The sequence below is a fragment of the Mus musculus genome, chromosome 18 (assembly GCF_000001635.26).
Source record: "Mus musculus strain C57BL/6J chromosome 18, GRCm38.p6 C57BL/6J".
Lineage (NCBI taxonomy): Eukaryota > Metazoa > Chordata > Mammalia > Rodentia > Muridae > Mus > Mus musculus.
In genome coordinates, this window is record NC_000084.6 from 44,534,474 (window position 1) to 44,560,100 (window position 25,627).

Genomic DNA, 25,627 nt, shown 5'->3' on the forward strand with positions numbered 1-25,627 from the left:
ATGATATGGTCCCTCAACACATAATCCATTCGTCTGAAGGGTAGAACCGGAACTAGATGGTTAATTCAGGATAGGAAGCGTAGCTATTTATTCTAAGTGTTTCCTGTGTTACTTGGCTGACAGTGATAACTGGGATGGGACAGCCTGATTCAACACAATGGACAAGGTCTGCAGCCTGAGCAGGAGGCTGAGGCAGGAAGATTGCAAGTTTGAGGCCAGCCTGGACTACATAGGGAAATCCTGTCAAAAACAAAACAAAACAAAACCCCACAAATTATTCAAAACAGAAGAAAAAAGCTACAGGTGCAATAGACTCAAAGAAAAAGGGGGGAGTGGGGGGGGGGCTGGACACAGCCCAGCGGTGGAGTGCTTGCTGATATAGGCAATCCTTCTATCCCTCAACAAAGAGCGAGCAAGCCGGTTTCATTAGCAAGCTCTTCTTCTAGTGGGTCTGTTGATTTCCTTCTTATGGACTCCTTCCTCACCAGCTAGCCTCAACTGCCCAAGTATGAGCTTCTTATAAACTGATAGACTTTACTAAGAAACACAATCAGATTTCTGATGTTATGCTGTGCTCCAAAGAGCAAACCTGCATCCACCCAGACCCTATTCCCCAGCCCTCTCGATCAGGTTAGTAGAAGCTGCAATGAAAGTTCTTCAGGAGATTTTAAGAGGGGAGGCAAGGCAAGCGCTATGATCCGAATCTGAACTCTGCCTTCTGAATACAGGATTTGGCTGCACAGGCTCCTACCCCAGCTGGGGATTCTCTGGCTCTCCAGGCCAGAGATGGGAGAACTACAACACACAAACAAACACACCCACACCTCTGCGCCCACCTCAGAGGCAACACCCAGAAGCCTTTGCCTACCCAGGCACTGCAGACACCTGCCTTCCATTGGTAGCCTGGGCATCCCAGGCCAATCACCCCTGCCCCCCACAACACCCCAGTGCTGTGTAGCTAGAAATGGAATCATAACAAATTCTTCCCCTCGTAGGCATTCTTATAGCCTCCCCCAGGACTTAATGAGAGTTGAGAACAGCCGTGTTCACAAAGGATGACACGGTCTGGCAGTATGCAGTTCAGCTCTCAAGGTCCCCTGCACTTCAGTTTCTGCACCCTGCTCAGCTGTGTCAGAGGTGGGCAGTGGCTTCAAAGAGCTTACCCTCCTTTGACTCCAACAGCAGTGTGACTAACTTAATTGCACACAGGCCACAAACAAACAGATCAATCGATGATTCGAAACCAGGAACGCTTGAAATTTAAAAAGGAAATGCCAAGCAATCTCGTGGTATTTGCGTCTGGTGTCGGGCGAGGGCCCCTCTGAAAAGGTCACTCTGCCGCTCAGATACAAGGTGTATGCGATGGTTTCTTAGCACAAATACCACTTCGCTCCCACTATACAATCTTTTTGAGATTTGTTTTGAGTTTGGTGACAAGAAAGATTCAGTCCCTTCAGGGTCTGGGGTCGTTGCCGAAGACGCTCGGCATCAACACCGGCGTGTTATCTGATCACGTGGTCCTTGGAGAATATACACCACCTAATCCCTAGTGAGAATTATCAAACACACCGAGGCCTGACATGTGCTTTAAGAGACACGGGTGTGGACAGGAGGGTTCCAACTGAGAGCCTGGTCCTCTTCCTACCTGGCCACTCTCTTACATTTGGGACCATCTGCAGGGCTTGGGAGGATGGAAACACAAAGCCGGCATAGAATACTACTGACCCTCCCCACAATGTCAAGAACTACGTCACATAGGGAAACACACAAAGTAGCTAATTCTGTCAAAGCCGCACCAGAAGGATCCAGAATAGGATCTTACTATTGAGGGCACTGCTGGGCTGGGTGCCCAAATACTCTTTTTGGCCCCTTGGCTCTCTGGACCACAGCATGTACCCAGGGAAGACATATGCCTCTGCACCCCAGATGGAAGACAGTTCCCAAAGAGTTATCTGAATTTGATGGTACCCTTTACAGACAAATATGAAAGAACAGGTTCATAGGCGTGGTTTCTATGTGCTGAGATCTATCAATAGGCCTCCAAATTAACAAACCTTTGTGCTGGACTTTAACTTTGTGACCCCATGGTGCTTCCCACACTAGAGTGCTCCGAAGTCAAGGAGAGCAAGGAGACAGGTCCTCTGGGGCTCAGCTGGAGGAACTGCAAATGGAGTCACTTCCTTAAGGCCTCACACAGCACGGGACACCACAAGCATGGCACAGCCCCCTGCTATCCCACACAAAACTGACATGACAGTAATTTTCAGGAGGTTTTTATTTTTAATGGATAAAAAGTTTACTTAAAAGAATTTTTCATGAATGATAAGAGAAATGACTTGTAACAAAACTATAAACTGGGAGGGACCTTCTAGTGGATGCCCATGTGGGCTCCGGGCCGCTCTAATTTATTCTCAGTACTTTTAATCCAGTGAATATTTTGTAAAGGGAGTTATTTTTTGTATTAAGGAAACAATAGAAAGCCAGGCAGGAGCATAATAACTAAAAAGACTTGTTTTCTTTTCTGTCTCAGTCCACGTTCCCACCCTTGCCCTTTTGATAGAAAGAAGACAGAATAAAATATGTTCATTATTGTCCGTTTCTCAGCAGAGGCACAGAGGGTAGGACTGCCAACAGGGGTCCCCTACCTACCCCCCACAGCCATGTGCATGCCTCTCTGCCAGCCCCCTTTAAAGTTTACAGTGACAGAGAAACTTCTCAGATTAAACCCTTCATAGGCCACACAGGAGCTTCTACCTGGTGGCAGCGTAGACAACAGCCTACTGCTTGATCCTGCCACTTCCTGAGGCTTCGAAGTGAAACCTCTTAGTTCTCAGTGAAATTGAACATTTTTATTTAATTTATCACCATTATCATCATCACCACCACCCCCCTGATCATCATATTTGTACCTGTGCATGTGTGCACACATGAGTACATGCACACGTGGGTGCAAGATCAGAGGAAAGCCTTCAGGGTTTGGTCTTCTCTTTCCACTGTGTTGTCTGGGGTTTGAACTTGGGTTTTCAGGTTTGTGCGGCAAGTGCTTTTACCTGCTGGGCCATCTAGTAGTCCTGTCTGCGAAGTGTTCACAGGAAGCCCAGGCAAAAGCTGACGCGGAACCTTGTCGCTGTCTGCATGCATTTGGGTTTAGGGCATATATTCTCATGTTTCTAGAGATAAAAGCTGTGATTTCTCTAGGTTATTTCTGAGCTGGCTTCCCAAATGCAACTGCACCACCTGGACACTTGGCTGTTAGGTAACTGTCTGTTCCATGAGTAGAAGTAGCCATAAGGACGAGCTAGCTTAACCTGACAGCTAAGGTGTCCAGCCCGAGGGCCCAAGCGAGGGCTGAGCAGACAGACTCTCCTGAAGGTTTCTCCACCATGCTAAGGGAAAGAGCAGCCCCTTACATTATCAGTCAGGAGACAACCGGCTTCATACTCTTAGAGATGCCCTTGGAATCCATCAGCCCTCTAATGTGACGAGTGGTCTCTGGGGGTCTGTACCTCTATTCTGCTATTACTAACAGCAAAGCTGCAAACGCAAGCCTGCTCTGTCGAGCTAACCCCACATCCTCTGATAACACCGCATTAGGATCATCAACATCCAGCCCTGTGCCTAGCCCATTTGACTCTGCATCTGACATCTAGCTCATCTTTCTAGGACTTGGGGCTTTGAACAGCTGAGTCATCAAAGGGCCAAAGACTCCAGCCGCACAGAAGAGATGGAAGACTGTGCCATATGCAGCATCTCTTTTCCGTATGGGTACCGCTAGGTACTTCTTAGCATAGGCCGTGCCGTGTTGGGGTAAGCCCATCCAGGGTGTGTACTCTGAGGGTGTCTGCTGAGATCAGGAGGTACTTTGCGTAAACTGTGTCATTCACTATCAGAGTGCCTCTGCTTCGGTCCCACTGTGGGCTAAAAGAATTTCTATCCTGTCCTCACACACATTTTGAGCTTACATCTTAGGGAAGGTGATGGGTAATGCCAACACTTCCTTTCCCACAGTGAGCTCTTCGTTTAAAGGATAAGAGACAAGCATAACTAACCTTGCATCAACACACAGTATTGGCGGGACATTCTCTTCCCACACTGCATCTTATTCCATCTAATACAATGCATATAGCATCCTGATTAATCCCCACATGGTAATCCTGTGAGAAAGACATTATCTCTTCTTTGGACACTGAGGAAATCGAAGCATAGAGGTTGGGTAGGAAAACAGCCCAACGGCAGAGAAGTAAGGAAACCTACCTTCAAGCATACTCCACTGTGTACCTCACTAAAGCTCCATCTTTGGTGTGTTATTGCTCTCTTGCCTTTGGGACACCTAAACATGCATGCTCACCTACACATATGCAATTGAGTGGAGGAGGGGTGTGTAGAGACAAGACTTCCGTGGTACTCTCCAATGGCAGCAGGGAGTGGAGAGAGCCTTCCAGTGGCATCAATGAGGTATTTAGTTGGGTGTGGGATCCAGGGAGTCTCCTTGTCTTCTAATGTTCCTGTTTTAAGTATTGACAGATGGGTTTGTAATACCATGTCTCTAAGACTCCTTTGGGCTTCGACATGGCAGCACAAACACCTTGCATGTCCACTACCATTGACTGTGGTGAATGACCACACATGTCCCAGCTGTCCTTGAGGGGAGCCAGGAGGAGTGCAGGGGAAAGCAGCTTCACTCCTATACCCCTCCTGGACCGTCCACGCCACAGGACCTCCAATTCAGACACACAAAGAACAAAATTCCTGGTACAAGGGCAGTGCTCCCAGCCAGATGGATACAATCAGGCCCGCGTGGAGGCTTTCTATTTGCCGCTAGGATTCCAGCTAGGGGCACCTGCTGTGTAGTATTTTGAGAAAGGCTGTTCAGTCTTGAAACTGAAAACTCATTAAGCATCATCTACAAGATTTCACACTGCATGCAAATCACTTCCTGCTGCCCTTGGTCAACTCAGAAAGCAGTAGCTTTTTCTCTTTCCAATTTCCCTGCCGATTCCCTTCACAGCCCATGGCCTCTGAGTTACTCGTGGAATCTCAGTTAAAAGTCAGTTCTCAGAAAGCCCTTTCAATATGGAAGTACCAGGTTACCATTAGGTAAGGGTGTGTTTTACAGATGATGGTGGCAAGACACCTTTCCAAAGTCTGGGTACTGCCTGTGAAGACAGGCACACCAGTGTCCCCAGATCCCTTGTAAAACCACATTTCCCTAGAAACAGCTATGTCTCTTACATACTAGCTGTTTTGTTTATTTTAACCATAAGATATTGGACTATAAAAAAAATCTGATCAATAGGGTATTTATATCTATATTTTAAATGTACTCTAGCTATAATTATAACTATTAAATATTAGCAACAGTATTCTCCACTAAATAAATTTTGTCTTGTTTACTTTTCATAAGGACACAAAATTGAGTGGTATTCAGACTTTTAGAGACACATTCAGACTAAATAACACTGCAATAGGCAGGCTGGCCCCGCTTACATTTCAAGGTGGCTATGCCCTAATGACACATCATGGAGGAGATAAGGACACAACAATTAAGCCCAGCTAATCAGGGAACATGAATATTTCAGTGCACGCTAAATACAAATGTGATCCCTGGGGCAGAACATCCCCCACCGAGAATCACACGAACATGAGTAACAGAGTTTCTCGACAAGGACTGCATTGTTCATAAATTTTTATATCGATCCAATTTAGCAGGTATTGAATTCCCCATTCTAGAGAAAACCAAGTAGTTTTAATGGTGCAACAGTCAATAAACTCCACAGATCAGAATAGGCCAGTGTAATTTTATGGTGACAGCTGAAGCACTCTGAAGGACCCTAGGCTTTTGGGTTTTTGTTTTTTGTGGAAGGAAAACAATGTCTTTTCCTGGGGAAAGCAGGTGAAGGTTCAGAGAGCACGTGTTTGCACATCTGCACACATGCACACAAACACACACAGGGCTTCTTCACTTGTCACTCAAGGAATATGCTTCCAGACTTTCAATTAAAGTATAGGGCCAGATGTTATGCTGCGTATTCAAGAATTCAGGACAATTATTTCTAAATGTATTCCCAGCTTCTTAAAGATACCTTAATGTGCATTATTTCATTTAAATAAAATACTCGTCAAAGGCTTGCTGCCAGGACATGCCCCTATTCCTGTCAAGGTACAGGCAAGTCCTGGCTGGCTTGACTTCCCCAAGGCATGCTGACAGATGGGCCACTGCCCAGATGCCTCCTATAGCTAATTCAAAGCCTCTGGCCAGAGGAGAGGAGCCAGACTTCAACTCTACTCCTAGCTGGCTCTTGAACAGCCTTGCTGATAGCTTCAGAGAAAGTGAGAGGCCAGAAGAGACGAAAGGATTAGGATTCAAATTCTCTCTCTTTGCACAGGACCATAGCCTAGTCAGTATCATCCAACCCTGGAACACCTTGATCTCGAGCAGGAAGAATATTGGAAAGAGCAGTGTGGAGGCAACTAAGGAGAGCGGCAGAATAATGGACGAGGTTATTCAAAACCCCATCCTTGGGGAACATTCCTGAAGCCTCACTCTACTCATCTGTAGACGGGCACAATGCTGATGCATGCAGAGCTCTGAACTGCAATGCAGTACCCAATGCTGCAGGTAAATTTCTGGACCACAAAGCCAGCTGCCACACAGAGGCATGGCTGTGACCACCATGGCCATCGTGGCCATGCGACTTCCGTTTATCTCCTAAAAGGTGTCAAGGTAAAATTGGACTTTGAAGGCACTAGTAGGTCATTCTCCTGTCTTCCACTTTACACAATCCCTGGTGAAGCAACCAAATTGACTCTCCTCCACAGGGCGACCTAGATCACACCAATCACAGTAGGCTATACTTTGCCTTTCAACATGTGGAATTGAATCATAAGCTCCCTGTCCCACTGGGTGGGCAGGTAGGCAGGAAGGCAGAGTGCAGCACAAGAATCCTTGACAGCCTGGGAAGAGACATCGCCCCACCACACCTAGTCCACACCCCACTTCCTGCCTGCTCCTGCCTTTTGAGGGGAGATGCTCAAAACCTACACACCAACCTCAAAAGGAGCTACCACATACAGTATCTCAAAGACAAAAGAGAAATGAAGAATGTACTGTAATCTAGCACACAATGGTCTGTTCATGTAAAGACAAAAGGTGAGCTAAAAAGCTGTGACACACACTGGGGGCGTGAGGCTGACACACACAATACACACACATACACACACGCATGCACGCACACACTATTATGAACACACATACACAATAACTTGGTGATTATTATTTCATACAGGAATGCAACATTCCTCTGATTCTTCTGACCATCCCCATCTATCTTCCATTGACCACCAGAGACAAGTTTTCCCTTTTATTATTTTTGTATTTCTTTTTCACAGCACTTGGTGGTATCTGACATGGATTTGCTTCAGTTTTTACTTTGGGAGTCTTGGAACCAGCCAGTGGACAAGACGGACGATATTTATTGAATGAATAAATAGAGGCAAAATTAAAATCCAAAGGAAAAAATAGACATTCTCCTTACTCATACTATCTACAGATCATATAATCTATATAAAAGCTGACAGGTAGGGCCGGGCAGTGGTGGCGCACACCTTTAATCCCAGCACTTGGGAGGCAGAGGCAGGAGGATTTCTGAGTTCGAGGACAGCCTGGTCTACAAAGTGAGTTCCAGGATAGCCAGGGTTATACAGAGAAACCCTGTCTCAAAAAACCAAAAAAAAGAAGAAGAAAAAAAAAAGCTGACAGGCTTTTTTTTTTTTTTTTTTTGTACAAATACACTTACTATAGCTTGTATGAAACAGTGTGGTTAAAATAGAACACCTTTTTACTTGCAAGTCTGCAATAAGTGCAAGCAACATTCCCAGACTATCTCTGCAAGGTGTTCAGGTAGCTTTTTCATGTCCTTCTCTCTGACCCCGTGAACATGATTACTTTCCTTGTCCCTGTTTACTGAGCATTCTGGAGAATATAAAGAAGCCTACATGTTACCACAGCCCTCTATGTAGTGTATCCAGGGAGGTAAAACACGGCTAGGAAGCTCTTATGTTCTCTCTTTGATGATGTCTAAAGAAGGGAGAGGCTATGATGCAAGTAAAGGCATCCTGGAGCCTATAGCCAAGCAAGGCAGTTCCACCTGGAAGGAGTCTGTTCTTGTGAGCGAGCCATGCACCCACCAAACCAGGGATCCCCCTCCCCCATCTGCCAGCGCTAGTCTAGCCAGGCCCTATGTGCTTCTCAATCCCTTGCTAAATCCCAAAGCTGTCAGAGCTGCAGCTCCATGCAAGCGAGCCACAGAAGCCTGCGGTTTATGTCTGGCTAGACAGCATTCCAGCCCCTTTCCTCAAGGAGTGCTTCTCCCTTGAAGCCAGCCTATCCTCCCACTTTGTGTCTAGAAACCACAACACAACAGCAATTTGGATAGGCATGCCACAGCTCAGCATTATTTTAGCACACAGCATGGACCCTCCCTTCTCTCCTCCACTTGAATTTTATCGTTTACAGCCTTGCCAGTGCGCGTGTACTCTTACGAAATGATTTTCTTCTGTTTTCCTTCCTCTTAGTACCCAGGCCAACTCTGAAGTTAATAGAGCAGGCACAGTTAGCAGACTTCGCTGACTATAGGTGAGACAGCAAAAGGCACAGAGGAGACTCCTAAATCTTCACTATTCAGCTGTGACCGCACTCATCGACACCCTGAGAAGGAACAAAGTAACAAGAGCCTACTAGCCTACTAGCTCAGGAAAGAAACACTGTGTTGGGTATGTATATGTATCAGTTGTTTCTGACTTTATCTGAGTAAGGGGAAGCCCTGAATTCTAGCCAAGAACACACAGCAGTCAACAACTGTAAGCGAGCTTCTTCCTGACCCGTTGTCCTCCATGGTGAGGGAGCCGAGACAAGAGTCTCATCCCTCACTTAGTTTTTGAATAGCCTCATTTGCTGTCTAAAATTCTCCTGTAGTTATTCAGAGGTTAAAAAGCAAAGGCTCAAGGGAGGGTTATGTATTTCTGAGGCTCATGAAGCCAGCCTGACCATTAGATAAAACATGCCACAGCAAAAGAGGTCCATCGAGTCCCTGATTTCCTGCCAGGTCTACCCTGCCTAGTCTTACCTCCTTGCAGACACAGCAGTAGAACGCAAACAGGAGGGATCTCTAAAGTTGCTTCAGTTTGTTTACTGAGAGTGGGGGAAAAAAGTTAAAGCATTCTAGACTATTCTAGACTATTTAGAAACAGAGTAGTCCCAACCTAGATAAAGATAGGAAATGAAAATCTAAATGCAAGAATAGTGAAGAGAGATCCTGTAGTTACAACTAAAAATAAGGGCTCAAACTTTCGAGCTGAGCCTCAGCACGGAGAAGTTCCCACAGGGACTCACTAGATCCAAGACAGGACACAGCGACTTGAGAGAACTTTTGCCTGATATTCTTCGGGCCCAAAGAGTTACCGGGACACCAAGTTCCGAGACGCTGATTATGGGGCGGTATTAGTGAAATCACAGTTTACATGCAAAGCTCATTCCGTGATGGATAAATGGGATTACGAATCTGAAGCCTGTCAGTGGGTCTTGCCCACCAATCTCGGTGCAGACAGCGCCACATTCAACGATTATCAGGCTTAGTTCTGGGCTCCCAGGAAAGCATAACAAGTCTGAAGGAGATTATTCCGCTTCAAGGGGAAGGAGGGAGGACAAATTAGCACTAGCTGTCAAGCACAGGTTGAACTCCAAGTGCTAGCAGTCTATGCAGCAAGAGATAATGGGTTTACATTTCAGCATGAAGGCTGCAGGCTGACAGTGAGGATCATTATGCCTTAGAAGGTAGGCAGGGCTATGGAATTACTCTCCTGGAAAACCTTTCCAGACAGGGGTGAATCTCCTTTCCCTGCGCTAATGTGGGTGCAGTCTTGCCTGGGAGTTTATAGAATGCAGCCTCTCCATAGAATGAATCCATTCCAGTCTGATGGCTCTCTCATTTTACACCAGCGTGCACTGGGGCAAAAAGCTAAGTCAGCAAACAGAGCAATTACGGAGGGCATTTCTTGGTATGTGAAAAAAGAAAACCAGAGGTCATAGCACTCTAGCTTTCTGTCTTTCCTTCTCATCCAGCCCCGGTATCTGTGACTCCTCACAGTAATGGGAATATGCTTCATTTCCCGATGTGTAGCAGCCAAGACCTGCGGCGATGACATATCTGCGGGGCCTGAGACTATGCAGAGAATGGCAGCAACAGAGATGGGCATTAACTCCAAGTGACGGACACCAGACGGGAGAGCATTCCCTCCCCTAGGCCATCGGGCTGGGGCAGAAAAAATAGAGAACCAGTGCCTTAAATTTGAAATCAAATGTCTGGATTCCTTACAGTCGTGACATATTTCCCCCTTCCTGCGACAGAGAAACCGGATCTAGCATTATCGTCTTGCATCTCTCAATAACCATCTTAAAGGAACCTCAACTCATTCAAAAGTTGCCCATTGACCCAAGATTTTGAAAGTTAGTAAGTGAACCTATCTTATTCTGGGAAATACATTTTTGAGTGAAATTTTATGCTCACCAAAAACATACAAAATCATCAAGTCATTTCCAGGAGAAACAGCCACCTAGTTTCCCTGTGACACATTTCACACACCTGTGAGATGATACTAGCCACAGCAAGCCTACTTCCAGCTTATTTATGTTATGCCTGCTCATCACCATGGCAACCAGGGAGTTCTAAGGTATTTATACCTACATGTACAGGCTTAAGATTTTGCTCAAAAAAAAAAAATTGTGCCTTTTCCCAGATAAATTCCAGATGCTAAGCATATTTTCACATTCATTTAGTTTTATATCACCACATCACATGACCTGTTGTTTGAAACTTTCTGGGGAAAACAAAAAAAACAAAAACACTTGAACTTCATTCCCCAAGACAGCCAATGCATAGATACTCAGAGACATGCATTTTTAAAAGGTTGGTTAAAAATATGGACTATTTTCCATAAAAATATGGTTTTCTTAAAGTATGTTGGATGATAAGTACAAAACTAGGCATGGGGAGCATGTCTATAATCACCCAGGATGAGGCAGGGGGACTTTGAGTTTGAAGGTAGTCGAAGCTACATAGTAAGGTCCTGTCTCAAACCAAAGAGGAAAGATACATATGGTGTAAATCTTAGGACACAGTAAATTATGTCCCATGGTGAAATGGATTCTAGAACACACTGGATACAGAATAATATAAATCGTGGGCACAGGGAGCAGCAAGCCAAATGTGCTTGTGGCTCTCCTTTGATTAAAGCTCTCCTAGTGGATAGGGGCGAAGCAAACAGATCTAGGGTGAGGAAGAGAGAGGAAGGGAGAGTGTGGATGTACAATGGACTTGGCTACAAAGTTCTTTTCCTGGCCTACATTTTATGTCTTACAGTGTGCAAGACAAAGGGCAAGCAGAATGCACACTGGGCCACGGGGAAGCACCTGCCCAGGCAGTGATGGCCTCTGAACATTCTGCAGGGGACTCAGTAGAAGCAATCAAAGATGGTGTGCGCTGAACAATGAAGACTAACGGAAACAAGGAAATGTCTGCATCCCTCCTCTCTTCTTTTCCCCAGCTCCCAGCCCAGAGCATCCCAGGATGGAAATGTTGGAACTGTCACATTCCCAGACCCGTTGTATTCCATCAGAGCCAGGGAAGAAGAGATACCAATTTCTCCTCCTTGGTGAGAAGTAAGGAGGGAGAGGGAAGGAAATGAACCAGAGGGGGAGGGGAAGAGCACAGCAGATGGAAATGCCATATATACACATCGACAGCCATTCTTCCAGAAGCCAAGAGACCCAGAAGGAGAAGGAACAACAAGGAAACGGCAGTGAGCAGAACAAGGTTTAAAGAACAAAACAGTCCCTTTGAAAGACATTCCATTACAGGCTTGGTTTTCCCCCTGTCCCCAGTTGTATCAAATCCTTGAATGTCATCTTCACACCTATAAGCGGCAATGGCAAGCATCTTGAAAAGAATACTCTTATCCAGATCCTGTTATACTGCTCAGGTATGGAAGTAAAAGTTCAGAAGTTCTCTATGGGCTATAGTGCCTATGGGGAGACACAAGGGAGGGAGGTGGTGGCGGCTGCTGCTGTTGCTGTTTCTGCCTCTGTCTCTCTCTTCCTCTTCTTCTGCTCCCCCCTGCCCCCCCAAAAAAAACAATGGTTCTCTGTGTATCCCTGGCTATCCTAGAGCTAGCTCTGTAGACCAGGCTGGTCTCAAACTCACAGAGATCCACCTGCCTCTGCCTTTGAGTGCTGGGATTAAGGGTGTGCACCACCTCCACCCTGCAAGGGCAGGCTTCTTAACATGTACTGACTTCTGTTCCTGTGTTCAGCTGCCTTCTGAAGTTGGATGCCCTAGGGGGAAAAAGTTATGGAACCAGGCTCTCCTAAGTGAATGTTTTGCAGGAACAACCGGAGGGCTGTCTCGAAAAGAAACCGCCTCATTTCTTTAATAGTAGCTATTCAGACAGCAAGAGGCAATTTAGATACTAGCCAGCAATATGTGCAAGATTGGCACAAATAATCCACTTCTATTCTGTTCCAGCTATTATGCACTGCCCAACTTCAGTCTGGCTAAATAGAGTATTTTCTCCTGAGATGATAAGCACCTGACTCTTCAGCTACAGCCACAATGATAGCCGCAATTACACAGGTAAACCACACACCCCAAATTCTGCTACAAATGTCATAGGATTTTAAGCAAAATGCACAAAGGATTCTCTGGTTGTTGTTATTTGTTTTCCAAGGACAGGAGCAAAATTGTCATGGGCAGAAGTAGTTCATATGAGAAGTTGGAGAGGTGATAAGGTGGGTAAAGTGTTTGTCACATAAGCTGGATGAGGAGAGGTGATAAGGTGGGTAAAGTGTTTGTCACATAAGCTGGATGATCTGAGTTGGATCTCCAGACTCAACATGAAGATGGATAGAGCGGTCAACTGTACAGAGCTGTTCTTTGACTTACACATATGATGTATTCTGGGACATATGCACCTGCATAGAACACATCACACACAGACACACACACACATGCATACATGCATGTGCATACACACACAGATGCACATATACATGCATACACACAGACACACACACACACATATACGAGATGATTTTTTAAAAGAGAATTAATATGGTATCTTATTTTTTTCCTTTCTTTATGTCATACAATTTACGTGGTTATTTTATTCACGATTTCATCTTCTTCCTTGTCTTTGATGAACTGACTTTCTGTTCCAAGGTGCAATCATGTTTCTCCTGGAGAATGAGGCAGCATATGTTTCTTTTTCTTTTTCTCAAGTAAGAAGTTATATTTCTGAAAAACTCACAAGTGCATATATAAAAGGGAGCTTCACTTCTCCTTTGGTGTCAATTGCTAAATTACCTCAGTGACCAGTGTGTCTCTGCACACACCTATTTCTTTATCTGTCCTATGAGTGCTAATATTGATTCTACTGCAATTCCCAGGGACATGGAAGTCCGAGGGGGCTTCCAGAAGTGTTGTATTACAAGCTTGTTGAAAATGTTACATGGCACGCTGAGCAGTGGTAGCACATGCCTTTAATCCCAGAAGTTGGGAGGCAGAGGCAGGCAGATTTCTGAGTTCAAGGCCAGCCTGGTCTACAGGATGAGTTCCAGGAGAGCCAGGACTATATAGGAAAACCCTGTCTCAAAAAAAGAAAAAAAAAAAAAAAAGAAAACAGAAAGAAAGAAAGAAAGAAAGAAAGAAAGAAAGAAAGAAAGAAAGAAAGAAAGGAAGGAAGGAAGGAAGGAAGGAAGGAAGGAAGAAAGAAAGAAAGAAAGAAAGAAAGAAAGAAAGAGAGAAAGAGAGAAAGGAAGGAAGGAGGGAGGGAGGGAGGGAGGGAGGGAAGGAAGGAAGGAAGGAAGGAAGGAAGGAAGGAAGAAAGAAAGAAAGAAAGAAAGAAAGAAAGAAAGAAAGAAAGAAAGAAAGAAAGAAAGAAAGAAGGAAAGAAAGAAAGAGAGAAAAGGAAGGAAGGAAGGAAGGAAGGAAGGAAGGAAGGAAGGAAGGAAGGAAGGAAGGAAGGAAGGAAATATTAGTACATTACAGGTTGACTTGACTCTTTACAGTTACTCTGATCGCACTTTAGTATGCTTGCTTCTGTTTATAAAGTCTAATAAGAAACCATGTCAGTACGGGGCATAGTGGTGAACACCACTAATCCCAGCAATCTCAGAGGCAGGCAAATTTTCTGTAAAAATTTCTGTGAATAGACCCAGCCTGGTCTACACAGTGAGTTTCAGGCCAGTTGGGGCTACATAAAGAGATACCAAAACCAAAACCAAAAAATGTCATGTTAGGGACTGCAGTTCCTCTGTGAACCTGTTTCTATTTAGAGTGCAAGCCATTGTATCTGGGGTGCTTTGCTCCACAAGCACCTTCAGGGATGCTGAACTTTAAGGGCATTTGGATCCTGAGGATCAGCTCCAGATACTTCCAGACCAAATGCTAGCAAGAACTCTACCCTTGTAGGGTGAATGTCTGGCTCTCTCGGTGGGTTTTCTGCATCACGAACTGTCAGCATCATGAACTGGAACTCCACTGAAGTCCTGGGTACGTGTGTTTCCAAAGCTTTGACATTAAAAACACTGGATGCCTGTATGACCAATTTCTGTTTTGTGAGGAGAGTCTGGCCATGTCTTGGACAGTTAGCCAGACACCTAGAGCCAGCACAAAACATCTGATCAGAACTACTACATCCTGATACAAGTCTGCAAAGCATGCCCCCGGCATGGTATGACATAATTTCTACTCAGATAAGGAGCTTGTCTCTGGAACCTAATGACTAAAGGAAGAAGAAAACTTAAGATGTTTTATCATTCCGTCCCCACTGGCTTGCATCTTTACCCCCAAATTTATCAAACTTCATTCGAGTAATCAGACAACAAAGACCAAAATGCATATATAAGCACAAGGTAGAAAACTGAATGGGATGCTCAGTGTCACCTATCACTGCACAGGTGGTCATTGGGTAGCTCCCAAGAACAAGTAAAGGACTCCCCAGACACCATGTGGTTTCTAGGCACAGAGAGCTTTAAAGACATCTGGTCTGCTTATCACAATGGAACTCCTAAAGCTGGGTATTTACTCTGTCCCAGGAAACCACAGATGAGGAAGGCCCTAGGCCCCCTCTTCCCTAGCCCCATAACCCATCTTACAGTCCTTATACAGTCATCAACGCAGCATTGTGACCTTGGAAAAGTAAGACAGGAAGCCATCTGAATGCTAAGAAAGGAAAAGAATTAAAATCCTAGGAGAGAACATTTAATATAGTTTCTCCAAGTCCAAGAATGGAAGACCATAGAAACATGACAATGGACAGCTCATGCCAAGAGAACACCATTCAGTTCAAAGAAGCAGGCACTTGCCTTAACACTGATTGTGCTGGTTCAAATGAAAATGGCCCGCCATATGTAGTGTCATTAGGAGGCATGACCTTGCTGGAGGAAGTGTGTCACTAGGGATAGGCTTTGAGGTTTCAAATGCTCAAGCCAGGCCCAGGGACTTTCTCTTCCTGCTGCCTGTTGATCTGGATGTAGAACTCTCAGTTCCTTCCCCAGCACCATGTCTGCCTGTGTGTCATCATGCTGTCTGCCATGATGATAGTGGACTAAACCTCTGAAACTGTAAGCCAGTCCCAATTAAATATTTTAGTTTACAAGAGTTTCCATGATCATGTGTCTTTTCACAGCAAAAAGACACTGATCAAGTCCCCTTGGTTCACTTGAGACAACTGGCAAGCTTCTGTTCCTGTGACCACCAACCCATGCAAGTAAGCAGTCAGGCCAACAGTTCACCTCTTAACATTACTTAACAGTCTAGGCAAGGTTTAGATTCTGGTATGTTTCATCTTCCCTTTCATTGGCCTTGGCCTCAAGTTGATATTTCCCATAGCTATATAGCTAGGGAACTCTTACTTTACCTTGTGCATGGCTTCCCCTTTGAAACACACTTGTTCTGTTACAATGGTAGTGGAAAATTGTGTTGTTTTTCTACCTCTGAAACTCATAGCGTAGAACCAACTAAGCTACAGAAAACAAGAAAATACTTATGGCTAAATGCACCTCTTAACTCCATGTGTCTGATGGGCTGAAACTTAGCTAATAACCAATTAAGCCAGTCGCTAGAAAAGTGAACAATTTTCCTTCTTATAAAATCCTCCAGTCAGGAAGTCTTAGTGCTGAGACTGTAGCTCAGTTGGTAGAGGGCTTGGCCTTGTATGCACAAGCCCTGGTGATGCTCACCTGCAATTCCAGCACTCAGGATATGGAGGCAGACAGTCAGGAGTTTAAGGCAATCTTTGGCTACATAGCAAGTTTAGGGCCAGCCTAGGCTACATGAGAGCCTGCCTAAAAAGAACAGGAGGAGGAGGAGGCGGAGAAAGAGGCGGAGGCAGAGGAGGAGGAGGAGGAGGAGGAGGAGGAGGAGGAGGCGGAGGAGGAGGAGGCGGAGGAGGAGGAGGCGGAGGAGGAGGAGGCGGAGGAGGAGGCGGAGGAGGAGGAGGCGGAGGAGGAGGCGGAGGAGGAGGCGGAGGAGGAGGCGGAGGAGGAGGAGGAGGAGAGTTCAACAGTCAGTGCCTCTCTGAACTGCCCTACTATCCCACTTCATATTTCTTCACTCTGCCCTCTACTTAATACCAGAGATTCCATATGCATCATTCAATACTTTGGGATGGAGCACTGTGATTCCAAAAGGACAATTCACCTTAGTTCTTTTGATTAAGAGAGATTATATAAATCCGGTAAGCATGTGCTTTTATTTATCTGCTCATGGTCTCTCATCATTTGGTAGGGTGCTAATTTCTAGTACTTGATAGGTATTACGGTCACTGACCACTGTACCTACTGCAATGTCCTTCTCCAGTTGGCTTTTCATCCTTCGATTTATACAGTTTTTAGAACTGGTGTTTTATAGTTTTATATTGCCTCCAGGAATCTTTAAATGTGCACATTTTACTCTGATATTTTTGTTTAGGAAATTACTTTAAGCTTAGATCAGATCAGCAGTTAGATTTTTCTCTAGTGTGATTTTATAAAAAATATAGTCAATTTTCAAAGTTATTAAATTACCTAAAATGTCATTACATGCGTTAATAATATACTTAACTTTGTTGCCTTATATTTATCCTACTGCTGAATAATTAGAGCTAAATACTTAGTGCTATTTACCCCTCCCCACTTCTATTTTGTTTTGTTCAACATAGGGTCTTACTCCACAACCTAGGCTGGCTTTAAACTCATGACAATCTTCCTGTCTATGTCTCCCAAGTCTAAGATTACAGATGTAAGCTACTGCACCCAGCTTTAACACCATTGCTTTAAACAATGATATTGTGTTTACTGTCATATAAAATCTCCCCTTTGTCTTTCAGTAATATCTGAACTATTTGTCTATTCTTCAAGATAATCATAAAATCATTATAAAGGGTATTTAATCCTATAAGGCTTTGGAATGTGATACCACAAAACTTCTTCTCTTACTGCCACAATCAGTATGTTCATGAGTAAGACCAAATCCCAAGCAATAGCACAGACACTCTACTTAACACCAGTGTTATCTTTGTAGAGTAGAATGTTATGGATTGGTCTGGCGTTGTGTATACAAATGCTAAATTCTAAACCCCCAGACCTGGTTACCCTCCAGATGAGTGTGTCTTAAGGTACACTGGCCTTTGTTGTATAAGCCTTGCTCCCCAATTTAAAGCTAATTGGTTAATAAAAGGTTAGATTCTATGATTGGACAGTAGAGAGAGAAAGATGTGGCTTGAGGATCAAGTGAGAGGAGAGGAAGAGGAAGAGGAAGAGGAAGAGGAAGAGGAAGAGGAGAGGGAAATGGAGGATGAAGGAAGAGAAGAAGAGGGGGAAGAGAGGGAGGAAGGAGAGGAAAAGGAAGAAGGAGAGGAAAAGGAAGAAAGAGAAGGAGGAGGAGGAGAAGAAGGAGGAGAAGGAGGAGAAGGAGGAGAAGGAGAAGAGGAAGAGGAAGAGGAAGAGGAAGAGGAAGAGGAAGAGGAAGAAGAAGAAGAAGAAGAAGAGGAGGAGGAAGAGGAAGAGGAAGAGGAAGAAGAAGAAGAAGAAGAAGAAGAAGAAGAAGAAGAAGAAGAAGAAGAAGAAGACAACGACGACGACGACCACCAGCAGCAGCAGCAGCAGCAGCAGCAGCAGCAGCAGCAGCAACAGCAGCAGCAGCAGCAGCAGATGTTTGGAGAAGTACTCCTGTGCTCCCTGAGGACAGACTGATGGAGCCAGGGGTAGTGGCATGCACTTGAACTGTTGGTGGTGGCAAAATGAAGTAGGCACGAGTGAATCACTGGAGATCGCAAGGTGCCCAGTCTAGCTCACTTTGCAAGAAAACACATATGTATGGACATGTATGTGTTTACACACACATACAAGTATTAAGACTAATCCAAAACATTTAACTGACAATGGCTGAGAAGGGTAGAGACAAGATAATATAAAAAAATGTTGGCTGAGATTAATGTTCTGGACCTATCTGTTTCCCAGACCCTTACAGAAGGGACTTAACTAATAAATACCAATCTGTTGGTGAAATCAACATCGAAGGAATCATGGTGAGTTATGCACAGACTATTGCTATTGATTGCCAGTATTTGACACCTAAATTGCTCTATTTTAGACCCATCAGTTTCCTTGTTATGATAGGACCCATTTCCAAAAGTGTTTATAATAACACTCGAATAATAGAAAATAAACTAAATATGAAATTTGCTAAAGTCAACCTATAATAAACTGAATGATTACACTGATATATTTGTATTTTATGACTGAAAAAGAATAGTTATCTACTGAACATTTTGTAGAGAAAGCTAGTTTTGTTTTTGTTTTTGTTTTTGTTTTTTTAATTTAAGCTTGGACTATACAGTCTGGTTTAATATTCATAAAATTGTCCACCACATAAATAAGTACGTATATTGTGCATGCTTAGATTGGTAATGGAAAACACCAACTAATAAGAACTAAGTTATCAACACTCATTAAGGAGGAGATGGGGTCCAAGGTATAAGACAACCACAGTCTTGTTCCCTGACTCCTGTGTTGTTTGACTTGTTACAAGGAGCATGCATAGATTGGACCTGGAAAGGAAAAGCTAATGAATTATTATTCTTCAAAATGAATAGGCATGTCAACAAATTTTGGAAAATGAATATTAACAGTGCAAATGTAAACTGAACTAAGAATTATCAGACGCAGAACAAACAAAATCATGAGTCCCATTAGGGCATGCTCGAGACAGCCAACCTTTGATGATTCAAAGCTGGAGAGAGGTACTGCAATTAGCTTCCCTTTGATTGCTGGGACTTATTTATTCTGCTTATCTCGGGACAGAGCTAATAGGCCAAATCAGTTTGAAAGGTCCTAAATGGTTCTCATCATTTGGGTATATTCCAGGAAGGCTAAGTTAATTTAGCGATTCACAGAGTGACACATTTGACAGGGATAATGCAAATTAGGTCACTGTAGTAAGGGTTCAATTAGCCACTCAAACTGGAGGGAAACAGTGACAGGAAGGTAAAGATGATGATACAGAGGTGACAATTCCAAAAGCCTTGTTTGACTAGTTCCAAAACCCCGGGCAGGAGGCTGTGTGAGATTTGTATGTGGCTGCAAATGTGCTGGAAGGAGATTAATTAGAGATCAATCACATGGCGTTGTTTAGAAACACACACATTTTGCTTTAAGAAAGAGATAAGGATCATATCCAACTGCTCTGCCCCCTAGAGTGGTTTTCAGGAATGTTTTTCAGCCTATAGGTCACAGGCTACGAATGGATCCTCAAATGAACGTAGTGTGTGGTCAGCAATTAAGAGTGTGATGTATTTCCAGAGGACTGCAGTTCAGTGCCCATCTTCTACATCAGGTGGCTCTCAACCACCTGTAACTCCACTTCTGGAGAAACACAATCAGTGTCTCTGCTCTCCTAGGGCACCTTCCCTCACATGCACATATCACACCCCTACACACACACACACACACACACACAGCAAATAAACACATAATTAAAGATAAATTATTTTAAAAAGAAGAAAATGTTTGAATACTATTGTTTAACAGGCCCGACTTTACTGCCCCTGATCTCAACCATCTGGAATAAACCACTTTCTCTCAACTCTTGATAGCTACATCCTGTTCTAATTTCCAACAAGCTAATCATGAAAAGAAGAGAAAAGAAGAGAAGAGAAGAGAAGAGAAGAGAAGAGAAGAGAAGAGAAGAGAAGAGAAGTTTATTGCTCTTTCTCGCTCGCGCGCGCTCTCTCTCTTTCTCTCTCTCTCTCCCCTCCCCCCTCCCTCCCTCTGTTAAATTAGGTAAGTAAGTAGTTTTGTATTTAAATTTCTCCCTGAGAAATCATCCCCAAATGCCCTCTGCCTGTAAATTAAACACCTCCAGAGAACAGAGAGGGTTAGCACAATAGATCAAGGCTATAGCAGGCTGTGTTGCACCAACAGTGCCGTGGTGGTGACCAGTCACCACTCACCCCCTGCTTTAAAAACTTACTTCTGTAAGTGAGGCCAGCACTTTGGAACTCAAAGACCATTTTTTGCCAGTATAATTCTCAAAACCAAAGACGTTTACTATTGAAGCTCTAAAATATTCCCCAACACAAAGAAATGTGACACTGATCTCCAAAATCAACCCGGACAAGGGTCAACAGCTCCCTTGTGTTAGAGGCCCATGTATCCAGTAGCTTACCCAGAAAAACAGACTCCACACACCCTAAACTCAGCTTGCCTTCTTGCCTCGCAAGCCTACCATCCCACAGACACATCAGATTGACTGTCAGTCATCTAGTTTAACTGAATTGAATAAACAAATAAGGCCAAGAACCAGAATGTACAGGACCATTTGTCTAAGTCAGGGACTCCAGGGCCTTTCCAAGTTCTTCCTCCGTAACTTTCATTCTTCTTAATTTCTGTTATTCTCAGCTCAAAAATCTTTCTGAAAATAGCCCACCCTGCATGCCCAGTATCACCATGCTAGCTGAGGGACCACTGCTTAGTTGGACCAAGGAGATGGGGATTTAAACGGGCTTCCTGCTTCCAGCCTCCTCTGTCAGAGGTTCTCCAAAGCATAGTGACCACTGTGATACAATTCTAAGTATATCCCTCTCTCACTAAAAGAGAAATAGAAGCAACCACTACTTTCCAGTGGCTACCTTCAGATGGGAGTCCAAATTTCTCAACAGGGTCAGAACGCAGCCTCCCTCTCTGCCTCCAGTGCTTCCATATCCCTACCAGAAACCTCTCTGCTTCCCACCATGCCTTGACTCACAGTAGCTCTATGGTCTTGCTTCTTGAGCTGAACCTTCTGCATTTGGTCTGTGAACTCCTGAGGATGGGAAACTGCTTCTAGAGCACACAGCACTCTACCTGCCAGACAGCAGGCACTGAATAGATGCCTGTTAAAGATTAGCATTAATCAATCCCCTCTGCAGTGGTAAAGCCAAACCCAGCATCATGGAGGTCACCAAGCTATTTGCACAATTACACAATGTGGACTTGCAGCAATGGTTAGGAAATCAACCCGCAAATACCTCACAGACACAAAGATGGAAAACCTAGGCCTTGATACTTACGGACCTCAGCCATCAGATTGGAAAACAACTGGTAATGTTGAAACCAGCAATTCAGTTCTGTAGACAGTTGTAAGCAATTATTAACAGTAAGTGATTTTCTCCACTAAAATCACCTCATTTAAGGAGATCACACGTGAAAAAGTCAAGATGGTAATGACTGTTAGATGTCTCTATGATCCTTTCAATGTGTTTAACTTACATGTTGGCTTTTCTTTAAGCAGCTATTATCATAATATGTGTGTATTATTAAGTTAGTGGTATTTTGTATAGATTGTCCCAAGTGAGCACACAGACGTCCTATTATTGTCCTAATGGTTGAACAAATGCAATTAGGCTTATATACTAAAGCATCCTTAATCGAGTTTAAGTTGCTTCTAATCTCCACTAATTTAAAATGTGCTGTAACATAAAAATGCTTTCCTTGTTTGCAAATTAGGTCAGAATCTTTTCTCCCCCATTATCTAAGATTTCCTCTACATTTGAAAGAATTTAAAGGACAAAAACCAAACAAACAGAAAACCATACTGGGGATACTGTCCACATGAACAACTGTCCCTACAGATGCTGAAAGACCCTGCTTGCTGATGTTTAAACTGCCCAATTGTGTGTAACTGCGCCAATTTCTCCTATCCCCCCCCCCCCGCCCAACACTCTTTTCCTATATAAATCCCTAACTTTGAGCCTTAGGGTCGACTCCTCTTGTCTCCTGCGAGAGATACGTGTCAGCCCGGAGCTCCATCATTAAACTGCCTCGTGTGTTTGCATCAAGATGGTCTTTCGTGATTCCTTGGATACACACAGTCTTGGGACTTGAGTGGGGGTCTCCCCACAAGGGTCTTTCATTGCCAGCATAGAAAGAGGCAGAGGTGGGGCTTTCAAATCAAACCATGCACTGGGTAGACAAAGAGAACCACACAGGAGGTGGCCTAAGAATGGACACTGAGGAGGAAGAGAAGCTGCTGAGTCAGAATGTGCACGGGGATACACTGTGGAAAACCCTTCTGCATGTGGTCTTGATGCTCAAAGACTCTCCCTATCTGCTGGTCTGGTTCAGAAACAAGTAGCCTAGGTCACAGGATTTCGGACATTTTGCAGAAGATTTTTAAATGGTTAAATGTCCAATTCAAACACCAAAGTCATGGGGGGGGGGGGGCGGGCAATGGAGATTTTAGAAACCAGAAGATGACTGCAAGCATGGAGAGGGGAGGCCCCAGGACAGACAACTTACCCATGAGGGTCTCTGCAGGAAGGACATCTGAAAGAAACAATGTCACAAACCACTCTGCCATAACTGTTGGCTAAATGAGTATTTTCTCTTTGCTCCCAAGTCTGTTCTTTGCAGGGATGGCTAAACCTCTGCCAACATCTGGCTTCCTTCCTCTCTAGGCATCTCGTAATTAAAATTTGATCTGGCGCTCTGGTAAGTAGTGTCACGCAGTCTGTCTTCTATACTGTGGTGCTAACCTCCGTATTCTCCCATGCCACTTCTATCCGCGAACAGTAAAACCCTTCTAGATATCTCCTCCTTAATTGCTGCATTCTGTTTTCCTTTCCTTGTTCCCCACAGCACAAAGCCATCTCTATTGGAATTCCAGCAGGTCTGAAGCCCTTCTCCAAACAGAGCTGCCGTTTCAAAGTGATTGAAGCCACTTCTATCTTTTCCACTTATTTCATGAAACTCTTATACTAATATTTATACAACCTCGACGAAGTCAGGTTCCTGTTTAAGCCTTGAATTCAACGGGGTTTAAACACGAGGAGATCACAAAGTGGTCTATAAGTCCTGCTTTACAGTTAGAAAGGCTAGCCATCTCTCTCATGCACCTCTACACACCCCAGTCACATTTCTTCCATGTCTCATTGAGGACCCTACAGAAACCCTTTCGGAGCACAGTCTGTGCTTTTAGCTGCTGCTGTCATCCCTGTAAATCCATGCAATGCTCAGAAAATAAATCCAGTGCTCTCTGCTGCCCATAGGGCCACATTAATCTTATGAGCGACACCACGGAGCTCCCCGGCCCTCCCCTCCCCCGTCTGCTGTAAGTAGGGCAAGTGTTTCCCTCATGTTAATTGTTCTGACAGATGAGGATCAGCGTGGCTTTAATCCATTTGCAGCCTGGCACAGGAGCATTTGTCTTCTCAAATGCTGTTAGAGGCAAGTATGCTGGCTATTGGGAGCAGGGAGAACCATTTCAGGGCAGAGCTTGGTGCTCAGAAGGGACTGGCTTGCCTTGTCCGTCCTCAAAGGAAAATCAAAGGAAATCTTATTTACCAATCAATTGCATACAAGTACATGCACTCCAATTTGGGCTTTGCCGACAAACATCAACACCTCGATTAGAAACTGTGCGTTTTGTGGAGTGAAAGACTGGAGAGCGCCAACCAGAGACCCAGCCCTTTGACAAAAAGTAGGGCTTTGCGTGTCAAATCCTAGCTCCTCCGACATCACCTCTACGAGTAGCTGCTGTTATCGTTGTTCTGTCTCCCATGCTTTCAATTTAACAACATCACACATTTCAAGTGTTCAAATGGGCTCTTCTGGCTCAGAATCCAATGAAGCAAAATAAATACAACATGGATGAATGGAATGTGTTGGAAAGGGAATGCACTTGCAAAACATTGCTTTACTGCTCACTGGCAGCACTTTCGTCTCTTTGGTGAGACTGAAATAGAAGGTGAGAGGAATAGTCTTCTAGATTTAAGAAAGAACTCACTCTGTCTTCAACTTTCATCTACGGAGATGAACCATGATCAGCTATGTGAGAGAAAAGCTCTGCTATCTCCAATGAAAGAATTATTCATGAAAAATTTCATGAAAAGATTTCCATGCAAGAAAAGAATATATATATATATACACACACACACACACACACACATATATATATATATTACATGTAAATATATATGTATATATATATGCTTACACATTAGGATACTGCAGCATAAAAGGGATCAATTTTTCTCTGTACAGTAAACTGTTAAAGCATTAAGTATATATGAATGAGAGATTCCAGGTAGTTCTTCTTTTAATATTTTTATGCTTTTCGAAAGATTTTGTGTGTGCTTGTTAATCATGGTTGCCAGCTTGAATAGATCTGCAATCTAGATCATTTTTGTGTGGGATGGCACACAGAAACGCCCAGTGGCTTGTGATAGGGATGGCACACAGAAATGCCCAGTGGCTTGTGATGGGGATGGCACACAGAAACTCCCAGGGGCTCGTGATGAGGATGGCACCTTTTGGTGACAGCCAGATAAAAGAACATGGAAGAAGAAAACTTTATTTTTGTTTTGTTTTGTTGAGACAAGTTTTCTTGGTGTAGCCCTGGCTCTCCTAGAAATCACTCTATATACCAGGCTGGCTTCAGACTCAGTAATTACCTGTCTCTGCTGCCTGGGATTAAAGGCAAACGCTACCACTACCTAGTTTAGAAAACTTTTTTGCTTGTTTGCTTTGGCTTTTGTTGGCAAGTCCAGGTTCCCCTGTTGCTATGGAATTCCTTCACTGATATTACATGCAGTTTATTCTGGCTCCAGACAGAGACTATAGAAATCCCCTAGGACACTGGTTCTCAACCTGTGGGTCGCAACTCAGTTAGAGACCCTGTGTCTCCAAAAAATATTTACATTATGATTCATAACAGTAGAAAAATTAGTTATGGAGTAAGAACAAAAATAATGTTTTGGTGTGGGATCACCACACCATGGGGAGCTATGTTAAAGGGTCACAGCACTAAAAAGGTTGAGATTGGGACTGTTTCAACATCCAACCTCTGAGGGCTGACAACTATTAGATTCTTGTGGCCAAAATCAGGCCAGAGTTGTGCAAGCAGAATAAACCCTTTCCATCCCAACTTGCTTTTTGGTCATGATGTTTCATTACAGCAGTGGAAACCCTAAGACGCAAGCCAATCTCTACACCTGATGGTGAACTCCTAGGTTTCCCTCTTGCAGTTGACTGCGTGTAGTCAGCACTAGATGCATA

General features: G+C 44.0%; 1 protein-coding gene and 1 long non-coding RNA gene across 8 annotated transcripts in view; one reads left to right on the forward strand and one right to left on the reverse strand.

The window, feature by feature from the left end:
• Mcc (mutated in colorectal cancers) overlaps positions 1–25,627 on the reverse strand; it is a 387,123-nt gene that overhangs the window by 109,414 nt on the left and 252,082 nt on the right. Inside the window, exon 1 of one of the 7 annotated variants that reach the window (XM_006526023.4) lies at positions 21,339–21,690. The exons of the other annotated variants lie outside the window; for them this stretch is intronic. Within the exon in view, the coding sequence (XP_006526086.1) occupies positions 21,339–21,482 (144 nt within the window). The 5' untranslated portion in view covers positions 21,483–21,690. Of the gene's footprint in view, positions 1–21,338; positions 21,691–25,627 lie in introns of those variants that run through there. 7 annotated transcript variants of the gene reach the window in all.
• Gm52347 lies at positions 1,606–13,630 on the forward strand. Its single transcript, XR_003952632.1, has 4 exons — positions 1,606–8,772; positions 10,121–10,508; positions 11,418–12,036; positions 12,579–13,630. It is a non-coding gene; the product is annotated as a predicted gene, 52347 (long non-coding RNA).